Here is a 25506-nt window from a genome sequence, read left to right as displayed (position 1 = left end):
GTGATAGGTGAGAGGAATCAGGGGACAAGGGCAAAGCATTCCCTGGGTGATTCCTACAGACAGAGCTGAAAAGCCTGTTACTGGATTTTTCAGGCCAGGTAAAAAGTAAAAGCAGGCCTCATTGCTCCCCACTGGGCCCCTCCCAGGGCCCCTTCCTCACCAAGCTTTTGACGATCTTCAGCAGTTCCTCCATGACCACAGCAATGCCCTGGTAACCGAGGAGTCTGCAGATGGTCTTGAAATGCGGGGGCCCCACAAAGTTCCTGTAGGAGCTGTAGATGTGGCTGTAGGCGATGTTGAGAGGCTGGAAAACAGAGGATGTGGCCAAGTCAGTGGCAGAGAACTGAATGCACACTACATGAGTCCTGGCAGGAGGTGTTTCAATCATAGAAGGACAGAAGCTTGATGTCCTTGTTCTCTCACTGGGGAACCCCTATGAATACATTTTGCAAGATGCTACTAGAGAGTGGTGGTCACTGACCACAGGATGGAGCATCTGATGGGGCAGCAGTTCCCTAACAGAACAGGAGAAAGGGCCTCCAAGCAAATATCTTTTTATAAAATAGGACTCATGCTACACTTGACTGTCCACACACAAACCAGGACTTTCACACTTGAGCCACAGAGCGAGGGTAAAACAAATGCTTTTCTTTCTCTAGGGGAATTTTCAATGCTAGGAACTGGCTGGAAGAACCGTGGTGAAACCTCAATAGCTGATTCATCGTTGCCTTCTTTCTACTTTGAGGTGTCTTCATCTATCACAGGGCAGGGTCTTGAGAACCAAGAGCCCTTGGGGGCAGGAGACCTCTGTCGACCACGTTGGAAAACCATACAGGAATTTTGAGCCTCAGTTTCTTCATCTATGAAATGAGTGGGTTGGATTAGAATATTGGTTTTGAAGCTTTTTGAGTAGCAAAAAAAAAAAAAGAAAAAAAGATGTCAGAAATAAGTACAGGAAACAGACAAAAGCTGAGATGTTCTGATTGGGTGTTGGTTGAGGGCCCAGAGCCCTGACCACTGAAGGGCCAACTCCACTGTCCTCTGGACCCCGTGAGATGCTGTTGCTGAATTAGTGGAATCTCTTTAAGGTCTTTCTGTCTGAGAATACAGGATCAAAATAAAGGGCTCTGAGTTGGTCTCACTTAGCTAGCTGAGACACTGAAGTTATCATTGACTTTGTTTTGAAATGCTGCCACTTAAGGACCACTTCATGCCAGGCTGCATGAAGCCCTCCAAGTGCATTTTCAATTAATTCACACAACCCATGTATGTGATCTGTGATCTGTACAATTCTAGGCCCCATTTCACAGATGAGGGAACTGAGGCTCAGGGTGGTAAGTAGCTTGCTCAAGGTCACACAGTTCATAGGTAACTGAGCCCTGTCTGAACCCAGGTGGTTGTGATCCCAAGCCCATGTTTTTAACCTCTGCCTACAAAGGTGAACTTTGGAAGCAGAATTATTACATAAACCCTAAACTTTTTTTTTTTTTTTGTAAAGAAAAAACTTCACTTCTAACCTTAGATTTGAGTACAGTTCTCCTATCTGGAATTGTAAAAATCTTGTATACAGAGCATGCAAATTTGTAAAGACCACATCTGTAATCTATTAGCTGGCTAATTAGAGATCCTGCTGCTGCTGCTGCTGCTAAGTCGCTTCAGTCGTGTCTGACTCTGTGTGACCCCAGAGATGGCAGCCCACCAGGTTCCCCCGTCCCTGGGATTCTCCAGGCAAGAACACTGGAGTGGGTTGCCATTTCCTTCTCCGATGCAAGAAAATGAAAAGTGAAAGTGAAGTCGCTCAGTCATGTCCAACTCTTAGCGACCCCATGGACTGCAGCCTATCAGACTCCTCCATCCATGGGATTTTCCAGGCAAGAGTACTGGAGTGGGGTGCCATTGCCTTCTCCGATTAGAAATCCTACATGAATTAAAAAGGAACTGTGGTGGTGCTTCTGGAGCTCTGCAAGATTCATGCATCAGGGAAGATTTGATTATGTTCAGCCTAGGTTTTGCATCAAGTATGTTTTACTATATTCTAAACTTCACAAACAAGCATCACAATCATGGTACCCTTTAATAAGAAGGATACATGAGGAACACAATTAGAATGTCCACTAATAACAAGAATTCATGAGGAATCACAAGCCCACTCATCCAACAGGCTGAATAACAGTTCTCTTGCTAAGTTAATGCCTATATATGGAGAGGCTTGGAGTTTGAGAGTGGAGAAGGAAATGGCAACCCACTTCAGTATTCTTGCCTGGAAAACCCCATGGACAGAGGAGTCTGGTGGAGTCAGACATGACTTAGTGACTGAGCATGCACACACAGAGTGTGAAAAAATAGCGCTCTGAACTCTGCCTGAGCCTGGAAGAGGGACACCTTGTAGGTAGTTACTAAAGATTTCTAAATGGGGTAGGGCAAGAGGAGTTTATGTGGAGAGGGAAAATATAACAGATTAAAAAGCATGATATTCACAGAGGGTGATGATCAGCAAATCCTGGAGTATATGAATTGTTGAGTTTGATATAGTCAACCATGGAGCCAGGCCATATAACTTTCTGTGTGTGGAGCAAACCATTTTAGTGTCTCTGTAACAGGCCACCCTGCCAAACAGGCAGGGACCAGAGAGAGGGGAGTGAGGCACCAGGGCACACGTGGCAGAAGGTAATCCTGCTCCCAAGTGAGTGCATCTCGGCTCTGGCTCTGTAACCAAAGCCCACTCCATAGTTTCCTGCCCCCTCTCCAGGGATGAGAGTGGGGAAAACAAACAGTAGACACACCATGGCTTCCCTCTGGTGGTGGCTAGATGATGGAAATGTCCCACACGTTGACTGGGTTCTTGACTACACACATGTATACACTTGTCAAAACTCATGAAACTATATGCACACATGATCTGTGCATGTTATTGACTAAATGATTGTGCTCTCATCCCCCAATTTTTTTGTTGAAATCTTAATCCCTAGTGTGATGGTATTAGGAGGTGGGACTTTGGGGAGGTAATTAAGTCATGAGGGTGGAGTCCTCATCAATGAGATTAGTGCCCTGGGAGGAAGACACATGAAAATGCTCTCTCCCTCTCCCTCTTCCCCTCCCCTTCCTCTCTCTCTTTTTCCCTCCCCACCTGCACCTCCCCTCTCTTCTCCACATGTACTAGGAGAAGAAGGCTATCTGCAAACCAGCAAGTGGGCTCTCATCAGACACGGAATCTGCCGGCACCTTGATCCTGGACTCTCTAGCCTCTAGAATTGTGAGAAATCTTTGCTGTCTAAGCCACCCAGTTACTGTATTCTTGTTACAGCAGCCTAAACAAAGACAGTGCATTTTATTGCTTATGATTATACTTCAATAACAAAAGTAAATTAAAAAGCCCACTGGGGTACATCATAGTCCAATTCACTTCCCAATATTTGCTTTCAAAGATTAAAAAACAAAAACCTGATTTGAGTTTCCTCCCAAAGAGGCTGCAGCTTGAGCCCGCATGGGCACGGGAGAGGGATGGCTGGGCTGCGCTCACAGTCCAAGGGTTATCACATGGACTCATCCCCAGGGGAGCTTCCTCCTCACCCTCCCCACCTGGAGCTGGGCCTCTCCTCTGAACCCAGTGAAGCTCTGAGCATATTCAGTGTCTTTTTCAAATATCCTGTGAAGGGAACTTTTGAACAGCATGGAACTTTCAAATGGATATTCCTAGAGGGGACAGAAAGCAATCAGCTACTTTCTTCCCCTGTATGATTCTCCGACTTCTTTTCTTCCTTTGTCTGAGTCCAGAGTTATTTACTGGGGTGAGCACACCTGAGTTCAAATTCCAGTTCCATAAATTCACTAGCTAGATGATCCTGAGCAAATTATTTAAACTCTCTAAGCCTTGGTAGCTCAGACAGTATAGAATCTTCCTGCAATGCAGAAGACCTGGGTTCGATCCCAGGGTCAGGAAGATCCCCTGGAGGAGGATGTGGCAACCCACTCCAGTATTCTTGCCTGGAGAATCCCATGGACAGAGGAGCCTGGTGGGCTACAGTCCATGGGGTCACAAAGAGTCAGACATGACTGAGTGACTAACATGTTCACTGTTTTTTCACTCCCTAAGTAAAGATAATACCAACTCTGGGAGGATTGTACAAGATTTAAATGAGGTGACATACATACAGCTCTTAGCATGGTACCAGGCACACTGGAAGTACTGGCTGAAATAACAGCCCTTCATATTCCTTTCCTTTGGTAACTGGAAAGGAAAGACTAAGAAAATACAGCTTCCTGATCAAATTTCTCCCAGATGCTTTGGCTATAGTCACGATTCTCTGAATCTGGAGAGTATATCTATGGGGTAAAATTTCGTACAACACAGTGTATATCCTACACGGGGACAGATGTGACAGGGAGCAGAGTTGATACCAGCTGATGGAAGATACCAAAAAAAAAAAAAAAATGCAGGTTTTGCTCAATATTTGGAACATGATAAAAATAGGAGCTGTCCAACAACAGACTGCACTGAGCGGAGACTGAGACATGTGACACAGGAGGTTGCTCTGCCTGGGACAGAGGGTGGGAATAGATGTGCTGCTAACTCCCCCCACAGGTGCAAGCTCCACTGCGGTCTTCCCTGTGCTCATCCTTCTTAGCAGCCTCCTTAGCCGCCACTCCCACCCAAGGAGCTTCTAACACAAGTTTCCCTTGGCACTTCCTGGCAAGCACAAATAAAAATGTAGTTGGGTAGATGGAACCCTTTAGCAGCTCTCTCCAGAGTTCTAAGCAGAGAAGAATAATTTTGGAATTGTTTAATCACACACAGGGCCGAAAAAATAATCCCCCCCTTACAAACCCACACACAGGAGGCCTCTTGTTGACATTCCTCTATTACTCTTGGATTCTGGTCTGGACCATTCAGGCCTCAGTTGATGGCCCAAGCTCAGGAAGGACTAGCATGAAATGAGCAGAATTCAAATCCTCCTTCTAAGTGAACAAGGTCCCCACATTCCCCAACCGCTGGCCCCTACCCCAACACACCACACCCATGCAGGAGGAAACACACACACGCATGCTAGGAAGTACATGCACACACACACACCCACAGGGCACCCATCTGACCTGCTGGTTCAGTAGGAGGCTGGGCCCTATTGAGAAAATGTGGGAATATTGGAGCCGGGGCATTTTCTGAAGTTTGGCAAGGAAAAACAGGAATGCAACATGACTTGAGACATTGGAAACTTGCTACAGATCTCTTATATAGAACCAATCCTGCTAACTGACTTGGGCTACAATCAATGCCTGCATTTAGAAACTACGTGCCTTTAGAAACTATGTACCTTGTTTAGGATGTCTTGCTTAAAATTAAGCTTGGTTAAAACCATCTTGCTCAGAATAGATACCTTTATGAGATCTCAAGAAATAAGCCTGATTCAGGAATTGGAGCCATAATATCAATGTGTGATATATATGCATATTTGTTTAAAAGTGAAATAGCATTTTAAGGAGAGAAAAAATGCTGAGTTGATCTGGCAGATTCTGGGAACTGTAATATCTCTATAAATGGACTTTAAAAAAAACTTGTGGTAAAATATTCATAACATAAAAGCTACCATTTAACCATCCAGAAGTGTTGTAGATGGACTTTTAGTCATCAAGTGTCTATCTTCACCAGATGATAAACAAGACCAACCACTCCAAACAGGGAAGCTTGTTTATTTGGCAAATCAAATTTGCAAGCAATTTGCATCTCTGCTTTCTGGAATCACAATTGCTGTTTTCAGAGATCCCAAGAGGAATTAAAACTGTTTCTAATTTCCTGTTTTACTTACAATTTCTCTAATGTCCCTTGAGCAATTTGAATGCCATCAGCCAACACAAACATAGCTCTCTAATTCAGGGAGGGAGAGAGCTGGAGCTTTACTCTAAAACCTGCAGGTAAATGAGGATTCAGGTAAATGAATAAAACAGTAATGGCATCCTTGTTGGGAAGACCACAGAATGAGATGATTGAAAGAACTGATAAATCCTAAGTTACAGGTTCAAATCCATTGGAGGGCGTGAGTAAAAGTGCTCATGTCTGTCTGTCCCTTTTTGACGTCTGGTGAGCCATAGGGCTGGTTCTCCAACATCAGGGTGTCCTTTTGGTCTTCTCGGCTCAGGGTTTGAAAGATCCAAGTACAGACCTTAAGAAATAACTCTTCTCCTGTTTTCTATCCCATGAATAAAGTCTTTTGGAGAAGGCAAGAGGGAGAACAGGAACCAAACCCTCCTGTTCTGAGATACCCTATCAACACGACAATACCTAGAGTTGCCAAAAGTTTTTTGGAGGAAACCAGTGATGCTGCTTTTTAAAAATTCTGTACTCATAAGATGATACACAAGTGTATCATAATTCCCTGTTCATGAATGTTTTTACATAATTCCCTTGTAATTGCCCAGTTGTATTTGTTTCTCCATGGCTGCTGTAACAAATTACCATAAATCTTATGGCTTAAAACAACAGAAGTTTATTCTCATAGGTCTGGAAGTCATAACCCAAAATCAGTATCACTGGGCCAATGTCAAAATCAGCACAGCCACACTCCCTTTAGATGCTTGAGGCAAGAATCCGTTCGTTGCCTCTTCCAGCTCTGCTGGCTGTCAGCATTCCTTGGGTGGTGGCTGCATCACTAATGGCAATCTTCAAATCCTTCTGCTGAGATCTGGCCTTCTCTTCTGTGTGTGTAGCCTTCCTCTGCCTCTCTATTATGAGGACACTAGTGATGGCCTTTAGGACTTGTCCTGGTAAACCAGGATAATACTCCCATCTCAAGATTCTTTACTTGATCATATCTGCAAAACCGTTTTCCCAAATAAAGCAACATTTCCAGGTCTAGGATTAGGATCTGGTATCTCTGGGGGCCATAAGCAGCCTTTGAGACCAGGTAATGCAGGTACAATCATCCCCATTTAGCAGAGGATTAAAGCCCAAGTGAAGGACTTCCCTGGTGGTCCAGTGGTTGAGAACCTGCCTGCCAGCACTATTTACAATAGCTAGGACATGGAAGCAACCTAGATGTCCATCAACAGATGAATGGATAAAGAAGTTGTGGTACATATACACAATGGAATATTACTCAGCCATAAAAGGAACACATTTGAGTCAGTTCTAATGAGGTAGATGAACCTAGAGCCTATTATACAGAGTGAAGTAAGTCAGAAAGAGAGAAACAAATATTGTATCTTAATGCATATCTATGGAATCTAGAAAGATGCTTTGATCAGCCTATTTGCAGGGCAGCAGTGGAGATGCAAACATAGGGAACAGACTTATGGACAAGGGCCGGGGAGAAGAAGGAGAGGGTGAGATGAATGGAGAGAGTAGCATGGAAGCATATACACTAACATATGTAAATAGATAGCCAATGGGAATCTGCTGTATGACTCCGGGAACTCAACCGGGGCTTGGTAACAACCTAAAGGGGTGGGAGTGGGTGGGAGGTGTGAGGGAGGTTCAAAAAGGAGGAGACATATGTACACCTATGGCTAATTCATACTGATGTATGGCAGAAATCAAACCAATATTGCAAAGCAATCATCAATCAATTAAAAATAAATATAAACTAAAAAGTAGACAATAGTAAAAAGTAAATCTTACACTTCATATTCACTTTTAAGAGTATTTCCCCTAATTTCCTTTTCCTAGAGTATATATACATGATCACCTGTGTTTGCTTATTATCTATCAAATGATATTTATCTTGATTATCTATGTTATCATCACTGGATTTTCTCTGAGAAATACTGTCCAATAATGTTACAATAAATAATATGTGTGTGTCATTTAAAAAAAAGAAAAAAAAGCATCCATCTGCCAGTGCAGGGGACATGAGTTCAATTCCTGGTCTGGGAAGATTCCTCATGCCTCAGGTCAACTAAGCTCACGAGCCACAACTACTGAAGTTGGCATGCCCTAGAGCCCATGCTCTGCAACAAGAGAAGCCACTGCAAGGAGAAGCCCATGCACTGCAATGAAGAGTAGTCCCCACTCGCCGCAACTAGAGAAAGCTCATGCACAGCAACGAAGACTCAATGCAACCAAAAAAAAACCTTAAGGAAAGTCAGAAAGCCCAAGTGAAGTGAAGTGACTCTCCTGCAGTGAAATACAAGATGATATTCTGCCATATCTACCAACTGCCAAAATAACAAAATTCTTCTGGACTGGGGGATAAATAATGTTGTATAGCCTGGGAGAGGTGCCACACAGATAAGATAGCAGGGTAGGGGCAGGAAGTTGGGTGCTGATGGTGTTGTGGGGCCAAGGCAGATTCCCATGCTCGGGCCCCATGTGAAGTGCTGGCGCCCAGGTATGGAGCAGGCTGAGATGCACCCAGCCTGCTGCAGCAAAGCCCTGGTTTCTAGACCCCAAGGACTATGGCTTCATGGAGAGGCGCTGCAAGCGTAGAATGAATTTCTCTGAGGTCAAATCAAGGCTCACACTGGGGCACTGTTTAGACACCAACAACCAAATCAAACAAAGATCACACCACCAATCTCCAAAGACCAAAACACAATTGAGAAGTTATTGGTATAATTTAAGAAATTATTTGTGCCACAATCTATATCACTTGGGAGGCTGTTTTATGATAGAACTCTACAATTCACTTAGAGAATAACATTTTTTTTAATGTTTTGACCCATATACTAATTTTGGTGACCAGTTGCTAAAGGCTTTTTACATTTAATATTAACCCTAACCCTAAGTGTCATGAACCTCCATCCATAGTTCATCAGGCACTCTATCAGATCTAGTCTCTTAAATCTATTTCTCACTTCCACTGTATAATCATAAGGATTTTGACTTAGGTCATACCTGAATGGTCTAGTGGTTTTCCCTACTTTCTTCAAGACCAACCTAGATAGCATATTCAAAAGCACAGACATTACTTTGCCAACAAAGGTCCGTCTAGTTAAGGTTATGGTTTTTCCAGTGGTCATGTATGGATGTGAGAGTTGGACTGTGAAGAAAGCTGAGCGCCGAAGAATTAATGCTTTTGAACTGTGGTGTTGGAGAAGACTCTTGAGAGTCCTTTGGACTGCAAGGAGATCCAACCGGTCCATTCTAAAGGAGATCAGTCCTGGGTGTTCTTTGGAAGGAATGATGCTAAAGCTGAAACTCCAGTACTTTGGCCACCTCATGTGAAGAGTTGACTCATTGGAAAAGACTCTGATGCTGGGAGAGATGGGGGGCAGGAGGAGAAGGGGACGACAGAGGATGAGATGGCTGAATGGCATCACCAACTCGATGGATGTGAGTTTGAGTGAACTCCGGGAGTTGGTGATGGACAGGGAAGCCTGGCGTGCTGCAATTCATGGGGTCGCAACGAGTCGGACATGACTGAGCCACTGAATTGAACTGAACTGAACCCAACCCTAAGTGACACAGCTCTTAAGCAGGGGAACCTGGACTCCAGACTCTGGAAGAGGAAACACCTGTGGACTGTATTTCTCAAATGTAGCTGATTTTCTCCCTGCTTCTACCTGCTACTTTCAGGTGACTGCATATTCCCTATGAGATCTTTTAGTTCCTTGCCTGTTCCCATCACCCTGGAATCCACCAAATTGCAAAGTCCTGTCCCCAGCTCTCGGAGAAGTCAACCACAAGGCAAAGAGCTACTGTTGACCACTACTGACTGAAGGTCGGCCCAAAGGGGAGATCGGCATCAAAGAGGCCGGCTGGGAGCTTGGGGTCTGGACCAACAGACCTCAGTGCAGGGACCTGCTCTGCCACCGCCTAGCTTTGTGATACTTGTCAAGTCAGTTAATCCCTCTGAGCCTCAGTTTCTCCCTTTATACAATGATGGTAAGAGGGCCTACCTCAAAAAGTTCCCCATGGGTAAAATGAGAAAAAAACATGTAAAACACACCAAAATGTTCTCAGTGGTTATTTCTGAGTAGTTTGTGTTTGACTATTGTCTTTGAACTTTTTGATACTTTTTAACACATTTTTAAAATATAGCTGTTTTAAGGAGAGAAAGAGGGAAGGAAGCATCATGCAGATGGCACACCTTGTCCATCACAGCCTCTGGATGAAGCTATAGCCAACTTAGGCAATGGCTCGTGTCCATGGACCTTGTCTTCTAAATAGTAAGAGCCATGGGGTCGCAAAGAGTCGGACACGACTGAGCGACTTCACTCACTCACTATTCCTAAGCCCAGCACTACAGAGATGGGTTCATCTCACTGCTCCAACATCATCAAGCAGGTCGTATTAATATTTGCCTTTTACAGAAGAGTTAACCAAGGCCTAGGACAGTCAGAAAATTTGTCCAAGGCCATAGAGGCAGGATTTGAACCTAGCCTGGGGTCTTCAGCCTCCGGGTGGCAATCAGTTTTGGGGCCAGGGCATGCCCTCTCAACTATCCCTTCACTGCCACCTTCAGGGAGGGAGCAGGGACCCTGCTTTTGGCTGGTTTCCTCTGTAGTGACTTACTGCTGGTGTAAACCAGCCAGAGGCCCCCAGGCCTGAGAGCTGAAGAGGCCACCATTCGGGTGACTGCAGAAGGGTGACTTTACCCTGAAGGTGGAGACAGTGAGGAGCTTGGCTGGGTGCGATCTCCTGAGTCAAGTGTCCTCATGTGACCTGTCTACCCACAAGGGCTCACTGGGTGCTCTGGGTGCTGCTGATGAATGGTGACGACCCAAGGGAGCAGGATGAGCCCTGGCCTTGGAGTCAGGGTTCCCTGGACCCGGACTCCCCACTTGGCTCTGCCACTCATCAGTCCCCCGGCCTGGGGAAACCTTTCCTTCTCTCGGGATCTGTGAACCAAGAGGACATCTAGACCTCACATTCTCCCAGTGTCTCAGCTTCTCAAATAAAAAGCTCAGGGTGAAAAATGCCATCCAGGAGCATTAAAAATAAATTCTCGTTTTTGGTGGCAAAGGCTTGAGCTTCATCTTGTCGCTCCACAGGTCCCCTAACTCTGGTATTTTTATTCTCCTCAAAATAACCTTTTCAAAAGGCATCTACAAACTACTGCACTGGCCTATCTGGGGAGGATGCTGTGATGCTCTGCAGGGACTCACCGTTAGCACGCATCACAGCAGAGTCCAGCCAGACACCTGGGAAGATTGAATACCACAGGAAGCACAGAGCGAGTGTCTAATTGATGGACACCTGGCATCCCGACACCCCATGTCTCAGACCCTTGGCCTGGGCAGGGTCTGTGACTCACTGGGCAGCTTTTATAACTTTTTGATTATCACTGATGTGAATCAAAAGGAGACCTTCGTGGGTTCACTTGGATACTTTGGCCAAAAACCAAGAAGAAAAAAGATGACTTTTTAAAAACACCTAGCTTGTGTTTTATTATTGTTTTATATGATTCAGGCCTAGATCCATCTGAGCAAGGGCTGCTGAAATTACCAGAAACATGATGGCTTCAAACATTAGGAATTTAATCACTCACAGTTCTGGAGGCCTGAAATCAAGGGGCCGATAGGGCTGAGCTCCCTCTGAAAGCTCCAGGGGAGAAGGCTTCCTTGCATCTTCCAGTTCCTCCTGGCTTCTGGCAGCATTGCTTCAATGGGCTTCTGCCCTTTGCCTCTCTCTGTGCATAACTCCCACTTTCCTTTCTCTTATAAAGACACCAATCACTGGAATCACCCTAAATCCAGGGTGATAACACATCTAGGTCCTTAACTAATTACCACAAAGTCTCAACTTCCAACAAAGGTCACATTCTGAGGTTCTAGGCAGACCTGAATTTGGTGGGTTGAGGATGGGGAACACTCAAACCAACTCAGGACAAGTGTCCTGATGGTTTAGCAAGCATGCCTCATGTGGGCTCAGGACTGGGGCAGGGATGGTACTCATGTTTTCTATCTGATATCTGGATCCAGCCCAAGCCATTAGTCTTACAGATAATGAACTGAGGCCCAGAGAATAAAAGCATCTTGACCAATGTCATGTAACTGGGTAAAGCCTCAGGAGACAAGAATAAAGAAATAAGAGGACGCAGAGGTGGAGTGGCGGTGGGTTGGGTTGGGAGGGGATGAGGAGGTAATCATATCTTTACTTGCAGGAAAACAGAGAATGGCATCTTTGCCTTTGAAACCACTGTCCAAAGAAGGTCTGGATGAGGGATAAAAATGATAACTAGCTTATTAGAGAGATAATTTAGGGGCCTTTGAGGAATTAGTTTCATTCTGAGGATCAACATGGAGAGGACTGTTTGCCTTTTTTTCGGCTGAAGGAATCAGAGCTCCTCTCAATGAGCAGAAGCCTTTCCAGACTGAAACATCGTGCGTACAGATGCCTGCTGGTTGCCATGGTGAATGATGCTGATCTGAAGACATGAATAATGTGAGCATTGGGGGCGACAGTGCAATTACTCAGACAGTGGTGAGAGAGACATCAAGGAGAGCCCAGAGAGTCCAGAGCAGAGGAGGGGAGAAGGCAGCATCCTTGGGCTCTGATCCACTCTGCCTCTGAGGGGTGCCTAATAACCAGATCACTGCAAGCATCAGGTAAGGGACATACATGGCTCTTCTTCGGAATGGAAATGGCTTTTCTTTTCATACTCTGCTTGGAGGAGATTCAGGCAATGGTAATATGAGTAGCTAAAAATAGGGGGGATTGAGAGACAGAAGAACAAATACAGGGAGACATCTAATCCTAAAAGCTGTGAATGCCACATCTTGACAGAAAGCTTTTTAAAATGTCTGCTGTAGAAAACTCAGCCTGCAAAGACAGCCAGTGCAGATGTGAGAGATTCATGACAAGAAACAGGATTCCCAATCACTCCTGATGGAAGGGTTTATGAGGGCTATTGCCTCTGTAGCACAAGTAATGAATTAAGCTCTTTTCATTGTGGTCGGAAGTATATTTGTAGAGACGTGGCAGGTATTGGGACGGCGTGGACGGGTGTGTTTGAGAAGGAGACCCACGGAGGGAGCACAGGTACTCAGTCTCCTCTGCAAAAGACTCTCTTCCTGGAGGGATCTGCGCACCCCTGCCTCCTCCCTTTAATTCCCCATTTTTCTGGGAAAACATTTCCAGCCAAATGGCAAGGAACTCATTCCTCTTCCTGAGCATTATAGTTTACTGTCATCTTTAGATAAGAAAATCAAGCACTGAAGATCACTCACTGCCGGGCACCTTTCTGCACCTTACTTCCTCTAGGAGCAAGGGCATGAGAATAGGAGGTTGGAGGGAGGCAGGGAGGAGAGAAAGCAGCTCATGAGGAACCAGTCTGGCTTAGTATCCAATTCAGGTTAAAATCTGATCAACTGTTTTTTTTGTTTTTTGTTTTCTTAACTATGCTGCTGCAATCAGAAATGAAACCTCTATCTTTCATAAGAGAGAGTAGGGGCAGAGGACTGGGCTGGGTGATACCTATCTATGAACATACACAGGTTGACTATGGCTGTCTCTAGAATTTTAGCTCAAGGGCAATTCAGCGGAGAAGAGCTGAATTCTCCCAAATACACAGAATTAAAAAGAAACTAAAAAGCTTGAAGATGATGAACTCTTACCAAAGTGAGAGGGAGGCAGTCAGAAGAGGGATCATTTGATGTGTTGGAAAAAGCGGCAACCCAGTCTTAGTACCAGCACTTCATTTTCTGATAACATTCTACTACTAAACCTGGAAATCCAGAGGTTATGTGGCTTTGGGTCTTGTTAGATAATGGCTTCTCTTAGATTGTTCGTCTGTAAAACGGGAATCTAGTTCAAAGGTTGTGATGAATAAAGCATATTTGTTACAGTATGTTGAGCTTCTAGCATGACCTGTGACATAGCAACTGCTCGCTAACTGTGGCTGGTGATTACCACCGTTAACAGTCACAGAACCAGCAGTATCAAATAGGAGCAGCTCTGCTGGTATTTGGAGCTGATTATCTTGACCTGCGAAACTAATTTCCTGGGTAATTCCGCTCTGAAAAAAGCAAACAAATGGACAAAACACGATCAGAGGCTTTGGGGAGAAATGAGCTGTCCCTGAGTGACTGACGCAAAGCGCCTCTCACCATGGGCAACAGAACTGTGAGGCTAAAAACACAGTGGCCAGAATGTTCTAGATGAATGAACTCACAGCACTTGGGGCAGAAACAGGAGGTCTACAGGGAAATTTTAGGTGAAACAATCATCTGGCTTGGAGGTCACAGGCCCATGGTGACTAACACGGGGACCCTGAGGCTGTGCTTGCTTCTCCTTCATTCCTTTTTCTTCTCCCTCTTCCTTTTTTTTTAAGGTTTGGGAACCATTTAAGGATTTATTTAAGGATTCTGAGACAGGGCAGCATGGGGCTGGGGGATCTGGGTGCATCTTTCCTAGGCCTGCAAGCCCGGCTTGCATGAGATGGCCCTGATCTGAACTGTGGTTCTGCCATTCCTCGGCTATGCCCAGCTGAGTATTGTCACCTCTTGGCCTCCATCTCTCAGTCTGTTAAACGGGGGCAATATTAGTCTCCATGTTGAATACTCAATGCATGGTGGCTGTGATTATCATAAATCAACACTTAAATGAGGACATGTCACTCTTCACTTTGATTCTGGTTTCAGAATCGTGATGAACATCAAGGTTGGGAACGTTTCTTATACAGGAGCCATCATTTCCTGGTCGTCCTCGGAGCCCTGCCTGGAGGACTATTACCATATTATGTATAGGCCCAACTGGAACAGCATCTTCTCTGGCTATCTTCGCTACAGCTTCCACCACGAGGAGAAGGTGCCTCGAACAATCAGCTCCGTGGTGCTGGAACACCTCACCCCTTCCACACTCTACTTCCTGTGCATCAGCTGCAAGAAGATCCTCTTCCCCTACAGGCACTACTGCACCATGTTCCACACCCTGGATAAGACTCCACTGGCCGCTGGAAGCTCCCTGGTGGACCCCCAGATCTCGCTCTGGGTGCTGATGGCCATTCTGCTGGCCTGCTTCACAGCAGTCTTAGCCTTCATCTGCCTCCAGTTCTGGTGCATCCGGTGCCACGAACCTCGATGGTCTTACAGAGCCGGCCACATGGAGGAAGCCAATGGGTTGGTGAGATGGCCAGAGGAGGCCCCGGGGCTAGGTCAGGGGGAGGAAGGCCTGCAGGGGCTCCCCCTGGTGGAGCTGCCACACAAAAACTCTGGAGAAGATGCAGAACCAGAAGCTGAAGCTGCAGCAGTGGAAGCTGGCCAGCATGCCCCCGATGCGGGTGCCTTGCAGAGGGAGGGAGATGGTCAGGCTGTATTGCCTCGTTTTGGGTAGTGAGAGGTGGGGAGGAGGCAGCCCACACCATGTAGCTTAAAGGCCTCCATGCAATAGGTCTCCTGTAAAAATGCATCTGTAGACTACCCACTCATCTTCCCTCAAATGACTGAGCTCTTGTGAACTACTTGGTTGGATGAGTGCCCTTTGACAAAGCCTTTCAAGTTGGAAAACACATACCCCCATGGTGGGCAAGGGGAGGAAGATGCCATCTCTTAGGAGGATCCATCTAGAGCAGCAGGGCTCAGTTAGAAAATAAAAGCATTATTTTAAAATTAAAACAACCATTAGTATATTATGGGTTAGAAATGGAAACTGACATGACTGAAATAAAACACACTTCAAGGAAATTGTTAATTGAAGATAGGCTCTTTAGTTAAACTTTCAGTCAGCTGAGGCAAATGTCCAGGCTCCTTTGCTGTTACAGCAGTGGGGGGATTATTTTGGAAAGATGTGAGAAACTTTGCTCTAGAGTATTTTGCATACCAAAATACTCTAATTCAGCCAATTGCACACCACCTGTACCCCGTCTTCACTTTTTTTTAACCCACAGACTAACCGTACTATTATTAACAATGCATTTTCTTTATATTGAGTCATTTAAAAAACTTATTTTAAAAGGAAACCCATGTTATTCCCCAAATGAAAAGCCAGCACACTTCTGCTATAATAAATAGAAGAAAAGAGACCTAATAAGCAGAATGAAAACAAAATCATACTAAATTTGACTTGGATACTATTACTGTCTAAGGACTCTAAGCTTAGGGCCTGCTCTCTTTGATAAAAAGGGAGATTAGCAATTATTGGAGAGCTATTAAAGACATTTTGACACCAACTCAAGACTTGCTCCTTGATATCATCATCAAGGTTTAAAAGAGAATAGAAAAGGGAGTCCCTTTGTGAGCCATTATTGATTCATGCCATGCCTGTGAACTATCCACAAGGCTGTCTGGAAGGGTGCCTTGAGAGAGCAGCCTTGACCAGACTGGCTGCTCTGGAGGAGACACCTGCTCTGTCTCAGCATCAGCCTAAGACTTTCTAAGCCCCACCTTCCCACCTTCAGGCCCGAGTGATGGGCACTCATCTTTGTTCCTTACCTTCCCAAACTAGGGCTCCCATACCTAGAGGAGCGCCTTGTCTAACCAGGTTACACTTATCCAGTTACTTCTTCTAAGTCCATCTGTGCTTATGTTGTGAAAAATGGGGTCAGAGGTGGCCATTTTTCATCCATCACAAAAAAGAACCTAAGCTTTTTAGCTGTTTCTGCACTCTTTCCATGGTGTTCTCCTACACAAACCTGCAGGCTAAGATTAGCCTGCAGGCTAATCTCCTACATACGTCAAGGTGTTGGTGAATCTGTGTGAAGGGTGATCCCCTATGCTCACCCCCCAGGGTGGAAACAGAACTGGAGGAGGGTGGAGATGCGTCTGCTTCAGTCTCTGCTAAATCTCCAGCATGGAGACCCTGCCCAGCATGTTCTAGGGCTTAAGGAATGTCTGTTTAACAACTGGCAAAGGACTGAAGGTCCAGAACAGACACTGCCTGGGAGGCTTCATTAGTGTCAGGATCGGCATTGTGATCCAAGCAGCAAAGAGACAGGACGAGACCTCTCAGAGGTAGTTTTGGCCATCTGGGATTTCCTTCAAAGTTCCACCTTCCCAACTGCTTCCTGGCTGCAAATCCTTCATAGTTATGGAGCACAAAATCCCAGAATTGCAGGACGATATGACAGTGAATCAACCGAGAACAGGAGGAGATGTGATGCCAAGACAAGGAGACCCTCTCACCTGTTTCCCCATTCCCACCCAGAACCCAGCCCTGCCAGGTCTGCGCTCACCCCCAGTCTTGCTAGTTGTGAACAAATAAAGATGAATATATTCATAGTTGTTTCTTCCTGGACCTCACTGCTGCCTCTTTATCTCCACACTTCTTGCCTTTCTGATTCGGGGAATACTTTCCTATTTGCTTTTGCTCACTAGTCCTCTCAGAAGTAGGACACAGGCAAGACCACTCACCTTGGACCCATAGAGGTAATAAGGCTGGACGTTGGCAGGTTTATCTCTCTGCGGTTCTTGGGTGAAAGGAATGGCAGTTCGGACAAAACTAGTAGGAGAAAAGAGATGGGGAAGGAGTTAACTGGGTCCTAATATTATTCTTCACGGATTACAGAGCGGGAGCCCTTTCTGACCAGGGGCAACCACACTGTTTCTTAGGCGGTTGCCTATACACTTCTTGTGACAAACTCCCATTTAACCCCTGTCTCCTTTTCATAAGGGCATCCCTGGTGGCTCAGATGGTTAAAGAATCTGCCTGCAATGCGGGAGACCTGGGTTCAATCCCTGGGTTGGGAAGACCCCTGGAGGAGGGTATGGCTACCCACTCCAGTATTCTTGCCTAGAGAATCCCCAAGGACAGAGGAGCCTGGTGGGCTACAGTCCACGGGGTCGCAAAGAACAAATGGGAACACAGTAGTCCAGGTTCACAGGCTTGACTCTGGGCTTACAGCTGGTGAGAACAGTGGTCAAGAAAGCTGAGAATAGGTTGAGCCTGAGCACAGCCTTTTCCAGGGGCCTTCACCCAGTTTGGTTTCCTCAAGAGTAGGGTGCTGCAAACTCTTTCTATAAAGCCCCAGATAGCAAATATGTTCAGCTTTGCAAGCCAGATGGTCTCTGTTGCAACGACTCAGTTCTGCTGTAGCATGAGAGTGCCCATAAACAACTGTAAATGAATGAGCACGGATGGCAGAATTCCAATAAACTTTGTGAATGTCAAATAATTTCCACTTGTCACCAAATTATAATTCTTCTTTGGATTTTGGTTTCCCTAGCCACTTAAAAATATCAATACCATTTTTAGCTCATGGGTTGAACAAAAACAGTTGACAACTAGAGTTGACTTGTGGGCTGGAGTTGGCAGATCTCTGCTCAAGAGGATTGAAAGCCCCAGATCTTTAGAGAACTGGAAGTCCATCTTGCTAAGAACGTGGACTCTTCCCAGGCCCTTTCCTGCATCTGGCACATACTTATTCAAAGCTAGCTATGAGCCAGGCCCTGATGATACTGAGAGAGCTTCCTCTGAAGGAGAGAGTTGGCTGCTTCTGCCCCTGCCCCCAGGTGGTGCTAGTGGTAAAGAAGCCACCTGCCAATTAAGGAGATATAAGAGATGAGGGTTCGATCCCTGGGTCGGGAAGATCCCCTGGAGGAAGGCATGGCAACCCACTCCAGTATCCTTGCCTGGATAAACCCATGGACAGAGGAGCCCAGAGAGCTACAGTCCATAGGGTCACAAAGATGGAAGTGACTTAGCACACATGCACCCCCGCACCCCCAGGCCACTTTGCACTGAGACTCCCTTACCGGTTAGTGGAGCCATTATAGCAGTAGTTGGGAAGGAAGTCGAAGTTGAGCTCCCAGAAGACATGCAGGGTGATTCGGCCGTAGGGGGCAGACACATTGTGGTTGGCCTCCCGAAACATGGCATCGAAGCTGTCCAGGGTCATGTGTTTACACAGCAGCCGGTGCGTGAGCCGGTTGATCTCCAGCAGCCACTCCAGCTCCTGCCCGAGAGAGAGCCCGAGGCTGCTGAGGACTTGCATACACGCCTTGCACACCAGTACAGCTACCTGCCAGATGCCTTTCATGCAGGCAAGAGCCCCTCAGACAACCTCGTAACTGCTGGTATGGGGACTAGGACTCCTGCAGTACTATGTGGCAACATTCCCTTGAATGAAGGAAGTGCCAGACCATGCCAAGGGAGAATGCATGCCTGTACCCAGAAGGGGACCACAGATCACGTGCAGATCCCTTGTCTGCACTCCCTTGGGGAGAAAAGCACAACTCCTTGCTTTCCAGTTTCTATGCTGGTAAGGAAAACGCCTGTCCCTGAGTGACGCAAGTAAAGTAAAAGAAAATTGTGACCGTCCATCTATGACTGAGGGTCTACCTCCATCCTGCAGAAAGCAAGCAAGGGAGCTACCACCTGGTAAGTACTTAACACTAGGTTGGTCCATGTGAGACTACTAGTTTCTTATGTCAAACACCATACAATGTTAGTAATTTCTTACGGTTCAACCTAACACATGCCACGGAGTATTCTAAGCACTTAATATGTGTCAACTCACTTAATGCTCAAAACCCCCTTATAAGGTCAGCATGATGGCTGTTCTTATCTTATACATATATATAGAAAATGGGCTTTAAGAAGTGCATAACTCGGCTTCAAATCCAGGAAGCTGGGCTCTGATGTTCACATTCTTAACTGTTATATACTATAGAAATTTAAAAAACAGCTGCGGGCACAGTGTTTCCTCTTCTCAACTTCTCTTGCATCCCCCAGTCACAACAGGGGTTGGTTAAACATGTTGGCAAAAGTTTGGCTGCAAGCCATGGACCAAGGACTTGCATGAGCTGTATATAGGCCCTGGTCATCTGGAATGCCACCTTCAGGCAGAGAATGGGACCAGAGTCCCATAATAATATCCAGACATAGCAGGTCACTGCATTTGCTTGGAAGTAAAAAGAAGGTAAAATCCTTTGGGCTGGGTTTAGTTCTTCACTGAATTGCTATCAAAGAGAATCAAAGCACAAACCTGTGCAGAGAAAGAAAGTACTCCCTCTATAATGCTCTGCTGCTGCTGCTGCTAAGTCGCTTCAGTCGTGTCAGACTCTGTGTGACCCCATAGATGGCAGCCCACCAGGCTCCCCTGTCCCTGGGATTCTCCAGGCAAGAACACTGGAGTGGGTTGCCATTTCCTTCTCCAATGCATGAAAGTGAAAAGTGAAAGTGAAGTCGCTCAGCCGTGTCCGACTCTTCAAGACCCCATGGACTGCAGCCTACCAGGCTCCTCCACCCATGGGATTTTCCAGGCAAGAGTACTGTAGGGGGTTGCCATTGCCTTCTCCCTATAATGCTCTGGAACACTCTTATATTGCAGTGGTTAAGCCATCTTTTGTGATAGGTATGACTGCCTGTTTCATGGAGGGGTAGGCTGAAGCTCAGAGGGAGAAATAACTCACTCAATAAAGGTCATAGGAGAATATAGAACAGGGTTTAGGATGTGCTCCCAGGTCTTCTAATCAAATCATGTGTATTTGGCCCTTGGATGCAGCTGCCTGGAATAAATAAGCAATTACTGAGAAAGTCCTTTGAACAGTAAAGATGGCTTTACAACATAAAAGCTAAAAGGACATAGGCAGTGGCTGTTCCCCAGAGTGTGGCCAGGAGCTGGGGCAGTCAGAGGGCCAGCTGTAAGACCTGGGACATGGAGCCCAACTGTTTACAGTCACAGGAGGAAGCCTTGCATCAGGGATTCAGTTTTATTCTCATCAGACACAGGACCCCTCTGACTCTGGTTGGGGTCCACAGTGTGGTGGAACCAGACCACACTTCTAATCTTAGAGCTTCATCTCTCTTAAATTCAGATTCGGTGGCTCTAAATTGGGGGCACATTACCGATCAAAGTTTGCAGACTTAACTGGCTGGAGTGAGACAAGCTGGGGCAGGAGGGAGCCTGGGCTGGGCTGTCCATGGCAAAGTGGAGAGCCATTGCCGGATAAAGGTGGAGCAGCTGTGTCATGGCATCCAATTGTTTGTTACTGCATTGGAATGGGGTAAGTGATGGCAGAGCCTCTGATCTCTTGGAAAAGGCCAAAGTCTGGATTTCAGTTCTGGAACGGTAGTTGGAAGAATAAGTTTCCAGTGATTGTGCACTGTGAAACATACGAAGGGCAGAAATACAGAATCAGCAGCTGTCTGCTTCCATCTTTCGGGGCCTGGCTAGCCAGATGGCATCTTTGTTCCTAGTCATTTAGGATGGGTAAGTAAGTAAATAAATAAATGCGATGAATGTGGATGAGTTTATTTCTAAGATCACTAAGTATCCGTAGCACATGGGGGTGCCCTGTTACCATGAAGACAGATGCAGATGAGAAACTGGGAAACAGTTTCCATTCTGTGATTTCAATGGCCTCAAAAATGCACATCAGAGACTGAAGAAGAGAGCTCTCAACTGCTGACATGGGGATGCTCGAAATGCAGGCCCACTTCCTCCGCCATGCCACGGGAGTTTTTATTACGCAATACAAATGGTGTTTTGCATGAGCCGTTTCTTTCAGCCTTTCAGTCCGAAGAGGGCACTTGCCTGCTGGGGGTGCAGGGCTCAGTGCATCAAGGCACAGAGGTTTAGAAGGCCCCAAGGGCGGTCTATGTGCCTTCAGAGAGGAGGTCAGCTCTGCAGAGTAAAGCCGGTTTACTGGGGGGCAACACAGAGAAGCAGCACTGGGGAAACAGAACACCCGATAGGCTACTTATGCGAGGAAGAGGAAAGGGCTTTCCATGAGAACCAGAAATCCCGGGTGTCCGCACACTTGGCCTTTCACCTTCTCTGTGGCCTGGGCCAAGAGAAAAGGGATCTCAAACTCAGGCACTAGGTCATCCCATGAAGGAAGTGCACCAGGCCTGTGGCAAGCCCAAGACAGCACAGCTCAGCTGATGGGGGTGTCTAGGCAATTGTTGCCATCTGTGAAGGCAGGTCTGACGTTGCCGGGGTTTCTGCAGTTTTATTCGAATTCTACCAAATGTTAAATGTTGGCTCAAATTTTCAAATATGCTCTGCAGCCTAAACAAAACACAGACTGCAGGCTGCCAGCTCTCAACTCTGGCATCAGATCCCTTCGGGAATCTATTTGCTCAGCTGCAGAGGAGGAGGGCGACTAACTGATGAAATCGCTACAATCCTCCCAGCTGGGCATCAAGGTGGAGGGAAGGGCTGAGGGGAACACATTCCTTTCTTTGTTTCTCAGAAGAGGCAGAAGCTTCTCAGCCAAGGCAGTGGGGGCCTCCTGACGCCCCAGGAGACAGCATCCCTGGCTCTCCTCTTCATGGGCTTCAGGGACTGGGGCTACTCTCTTGGCGGCTGTGGCCCTCACCTGATAAACTCAGGCTTTCACTGCTTGTTTTGATTTTGTTCCTGGCTAAAAGAACATTCAGTGCCTTTCAAGGACTGGGAAGAGGCCGTGGACACCCCGCCACACACTAAAACCAGTTTTGCCATAGGGTATGCTCATTCATTTCTGGAAAACTACAAGATAGAGATAAACAATGAAGAGAAAAGCAAAAATCCCACCTCTTGGACATAATCACTGCTAACATTTGGCGAAAAAACACCCCATGTCTTAAAGTAGATCTCCTAGAAGAACTTGTGCTGTATCACAGTCTCTCAAAGTCCGTGACCCAGGACAGAGCTGCGGCAGCTGGGTCAAGTCCTCTTAGGAAATGCTGCTGAGAGTCGACCCTGAGAGTGCCTCATTTGCAGCTCAAAATTTCTTTTCTTTTTTTTTTTTTAATATTCATTTTATTTATTTGGCTGCACTGGGTCTTAGTTGTGGCAGCTCAAAATTTCTATATTCCTCTCTTTCTTCATAAGCTATTTTCATCAAGTGGAAGGGACTATGCAAAGCTCTTTCCAGGCAGTATCTCATTTCATCCTTGAACACGGCTATGAGGTGGGTTCTAATGTTTCCTCCATGTACTACAGGTTTTTATACAAGATAAGTGACTCACCCAAGATCACCCAGCTAGTAAGTGGCGAGACCAGAACTGGGACCCCAAGGTCTTTCTGATGCTAGAATCCTAGTTCTTAATCCTTTTTTTAAAAACTGCTTTGTTCATTAAAAAATACCTTTTATTTTGAAATAACTTTAGACTTACAGAAAAGCTGTTACTGTAGACCTCCTGCACATTCCTGATCTAGTTTGTCCAATGTTAACCTCTTACATAATCATAGTATAATTGCCTAAAGTTGGAAACTATCATTGATACAATTCTATGAACTAAATGACAAACCTTATTCAAATTTCACCAGTTTTTCCATGAAAGTCTTATCCCACATTTCTCTGAGTGGTCATGTCTCCTTGTCTTTTCAAATCTCTAATAGTTTTCAGTTTTCCCTTTGTCTTTTATGTTCTGGGTGCTTTTGAAAAGCATTGTTCATTTTTGAAAGCCATTCGATTTAGATATATAATCACAATTAGATTGAGATTATGTATTTTTCATTATGCATACATATTCAGGGGCTGTGTGCTGTGCTATGCTTAGTCACTCAGTTGTGTCCGACTCTTTATGACCCCATGGACTGTGGCCCGCCAGGCTCTTCTGTCCGTGGGGATTCTCCTGGCAAGAATAGTGGAGTGGGTTCCATGCCAATCCAGGGATTGAACCCAGGTCTCTTGCATTGCAGGCAGATTCTTTACCGTCTGAGCCACCAGGGAAGCCAATTCAGGGGATACATGAATATATTTTCTTACTGGTGATACTAACCTTCATGCTTGGTTAAGAGGATGACTCCCAGGTTTCCCACTGTAAAGTTATTATTCTTCCCTTTGGAATTAGTAAGTGTCTTGAAGGAGATAGTTTGAGACTAGGCAATTATCCTGTTTCTTCTCAAAGTTTTTTTTTTTTTTGTGACTAATTAAAAAATTCTGGTAAAATACACATAACATAAAATTGACCATTTTAACCATTTTTTATGTACAGTTCTGTGGCACTAAGTACATTCATGTAGTTTTGCAACCATCACCAACGTCCACCTCCAGAACTTTTCAGTCTTCCTCAACCGAACCTCTGTACCCATTAGATACTAACTCCCTATTTCCTGGCAACTACCATTCCACTTTCTGTCTCTATAAATTTGAATACTATGGACACTTCCGAATAAAGGGAATCAAAATATTCTTCTCAAAGCTCTGCCCACTAATTTCAGTGTCTATTACTGGATCTTGCCTGCGACCATCATTACTCTGGTGTTCTAATGGTGATTTTCTATTTCTCTCATTCCTTCTATGTATCTGCTCTTGAAGCTTTAAAATCTTCCTTTCATCACCTAAAGACTGACCAACCAAGTTTATTCTAACTCTTGAGGAGAATTAGCAGAGAGTAGTTCAAATAGCTGATTAATAAAAGAAGAGTGCACGCCTGTTCCGTACTTGTGCATCAGGAACAACTATACAGTTTCCAAGTCCCAGCACAAAATGAAAAGGTGGGGCTTTCATCAGAAAATGCTTGTATATTCAAAGATGATGACAACGCAGCATTAAACCAGTCAACAGCCTCTCTGGCCTCTAACCTACTGCACACCAATGAAGCCGACCCCATTGTGAAATCTTCCCTCCTTTCTCAGGACCATCTAGCTACTTGCTGTATCTGTAGAATCCTAAAGGATGAGAAGCTATGTCCCGGGATAGGCCATCTCTAGAGATTTCAAGACCTCCCTCCACTCCCTCTCTCCAGGCAATCAGGAAGGTAAAATTTTTCTCATTCCTTTTAAGTCTTTCTTTTTGCCCTGATTATTCAGATGAGAAAGAGACTCATCGCATCTTTTTAACCAGCTCAGTACCAGGCTACCAACAACTCCCCAACAAGGCTTCTAGTTTGAGGAGTCCCACAGCAGAACTCCCAACGGCCTCCATCTCTTACCACGATTGAGGTCAGGTCCTCACTCTCAAAGCGGCTAATGGCCTGGTCCAAGGATTTATACATGGCAGCAGAGATGCGCTGGGTAATGAGTCTGTTCAAGTCAATGGATCTACCCAACAGCTGCATGGAAGAGACAGAAAGTTACTTAAATTTTACACAGGCACATGACAACTAAATGCAATGCACTGATTTAGTAAATTGTCCTAAAAATATAAAGAACATAACCAAGACAAATAGGGAATCTATGCAGAAAACAGTATTGTTAAATTTCCTGAGTATGATAGTACTATTTGGATGATAAGAGGATATCCTTGTTCTTAGGAGATACAAGCTGAGGTATCAGGGGTAAAGTGTTATGATGTCTGCAACTTCCTCTCAAATGGCTAAGAAAAATTATGTATATTAAAATATATATTTTAATACATTACTTACATATAAATATGTTTTTATAAATTATATATTCTATAAATACATAAAGTACATTTACTGTATGAGAAATAATATATACATGAGAAAAATAAAGTGAAGCAAATATGATTAAACATGAATAATCATGAATCTGACTATAAAGTACACATGTGTATTCACTGTCTTATTGTTTCAACTATCCTGTAGGTTTAAAATATAAAAAGCTGAAGAAAAATATGGTGCATTCAGACTGCAGGAAGAAGCTTGTGATAAGCTCTGGCAGCCCATGCAATGCTGACATCCTGAATCTCACCCTGAGGTTCTTCCTGCATCCATCCTATCATGCAGTTCAGAGTCACCAGGGTGCCCCCGCCTGCCCAACCCAAGCAAGGGCCTACGGTGTACCTTTATGAGGATAAATT

General features: G+C 45.3%; 2 protein-coding genes across 5 annotated transcripts in view; one reads left to right on the top strand and one right to left on the bottom strand.

The window, feature by feature from the left end:
* CYFIP2 (cytoplasmic FMR1 interacting protein 2) overlaps positions 1-25506 on the bottom strand; it is a 134302-nt gene that overhangs the window by 40620 nt on the left and 68176 nt on the right. For all 4 annotated transcript variants that reach the window (XM_061424174.1, XM_061424171.1, XM_061424172.1 and 1 more), the window contains 4 exons: positions 24677-24796; positions 18562-18761; positions 17221-17308; positions 161-304 (listed from right to left, as the gene is read on the bottom strand). In XM_061424174.1, the coding sequence (XP_061280158.1) occupies positions 161-304; positions 17221-17308; positions 18562-18761; positions 24677-24796 (552 nt within the window). The remainder of the gene's footprint in view (positions 1-160; positions 305-17220; positions 17309-18561; positions 18762-24676; positions 24797-25506) is intronic.
* On the top strand, positions 12334-17221 carry FNDC9 (fibronectin type III domain containing 9). The gene is made up of 2 exons (XM_061424193.1): positions 12334-12480; positions 14515-17221. The coding sequence occupies exon 2, from the start codon at positions 14522-14524 to the stop codon at positions 15203-15205; it is 684 nt and encodes a 227-aa protein (XP_061280177.1). The 5' UTR covers positions 12334-12480; positions 14515-14521; the 3' UTR covers positions 15206-17221.

The sequence above is a fragment of the Bos javanicus genome, chromosome 7 (genome assembly GCF_032452875.1).
Source record: "Bos javanicus breed banteng chromosome 7, ARS-OSU_banteng_1.0, whole genome shotgun sequence".
Lineage (NCBI taxonomy): Eukaryota > Metazoa > Chordata > Mammalia > Artiodactyla > Bovidae > Bos > Bos javanicus.
This window is presented reverse-complemented; position numbering and strand designations above follow the sequence as displayed.

Bases quoted from the DNA above. Each gene is read 5' to 3' on its own strand.
- FNDC9 (XM_061424193.1), top strand. From the start codon at position 14,522: ATGAACATCAAGGTTGGGAACGTTTCTTATACAGGAGCCATCATTTCC.